This window comes from Phytophthora parasitica, assembly GCF_000247585.1.
Source record: "Phytophthora parasitica INRA-310 unplaced genomic scaffold supercont2.69, whole genome shotgun sequence".
Classification (NCBI taxonomy): Eukaryota; Oomycota; class Peronosporomycetes; order Peronosporales; family Peronosporaceae; genus Phytophthora; species Phytophthora nicotianae.
In genome coordinates this window covers 268,262-268,808 of record NW_008649055.1, presented here as the reverse complement: position 1 = coordinate 268,808, position 547 = coordinate 268,262, and the positions used below count along the sequence as shown (strand labels likewise).

General features: G+C 53.9%; 1 protein-coding gene across 1 annotated transcript; it reads right to left on the bottom strand.

Annotated features, from left to right (window-relative positions):
* Positions 1 to 187: 187 nt before the first annotated feature.
* PPTG_17640 (hypothetical protein) lies at positions 188 to 546 on the bottom strand (the record flags this gene model as incomplete). The annotated part of the gene is made up of 2 exons (XM_008915319.1): positions 188 to 219; positions 261 to 546. The coding sequence occupies 2 exons, from the start codon at positions 544 to 546 to the stop codon at positions 188 to 190; spliced, it is 318 nt and encodes a 105-aa protein (XP_008913567.1).
* Position 547: the final 1 nt, after the last annotated feature.

The window sequence follows — 547 nt, the reverse complement described above, 5'->3', positions numbered from 1 at the left end:
GTCCCAGCGATACTTGTCGGCACATATCGACCATAGAGTACAGAGACGACCAAAGTAGTTTTCCACTATAATGCGGTGTTGCGCGATGCGCTCGTTGGTTGCCACTTGCTCTAAGGTGAGCGTTTGCAAGGGCGCTCGTTTGTAGGGAGTGACAGCTCGAAAGTCACGAGCAAGGCCTTGGTAGCCCTTATCGGCGAGCACTGCCCAACTTGACGGGTACTGAGCCACTAAGCGGCCATCGTCCGGGATCTCATCGTCACCATCGACTTTGCACAGCGCCTGCAGATGAAACTCTGCACTCCTTCGGAACACGTCGATATCGCCGGTATTACCGGGAAAGTGTTGCGTGCAGTTGACGGCTTGTCCATTAGGGAGGACAGACACTTCTACCTTGTATCCATGCAAGTGATGTTTCTTGCTGTAGTAGAGCGCACGCTCCTGCATGCGACCAACGGGCATGTTAGACTGCTGAAAGGTAACATCGGTCGCATAGCGGGCATAGGGGTAGTTTGTGAAGGCTTGGCCACCCAGGACGAGCTTCTTCATC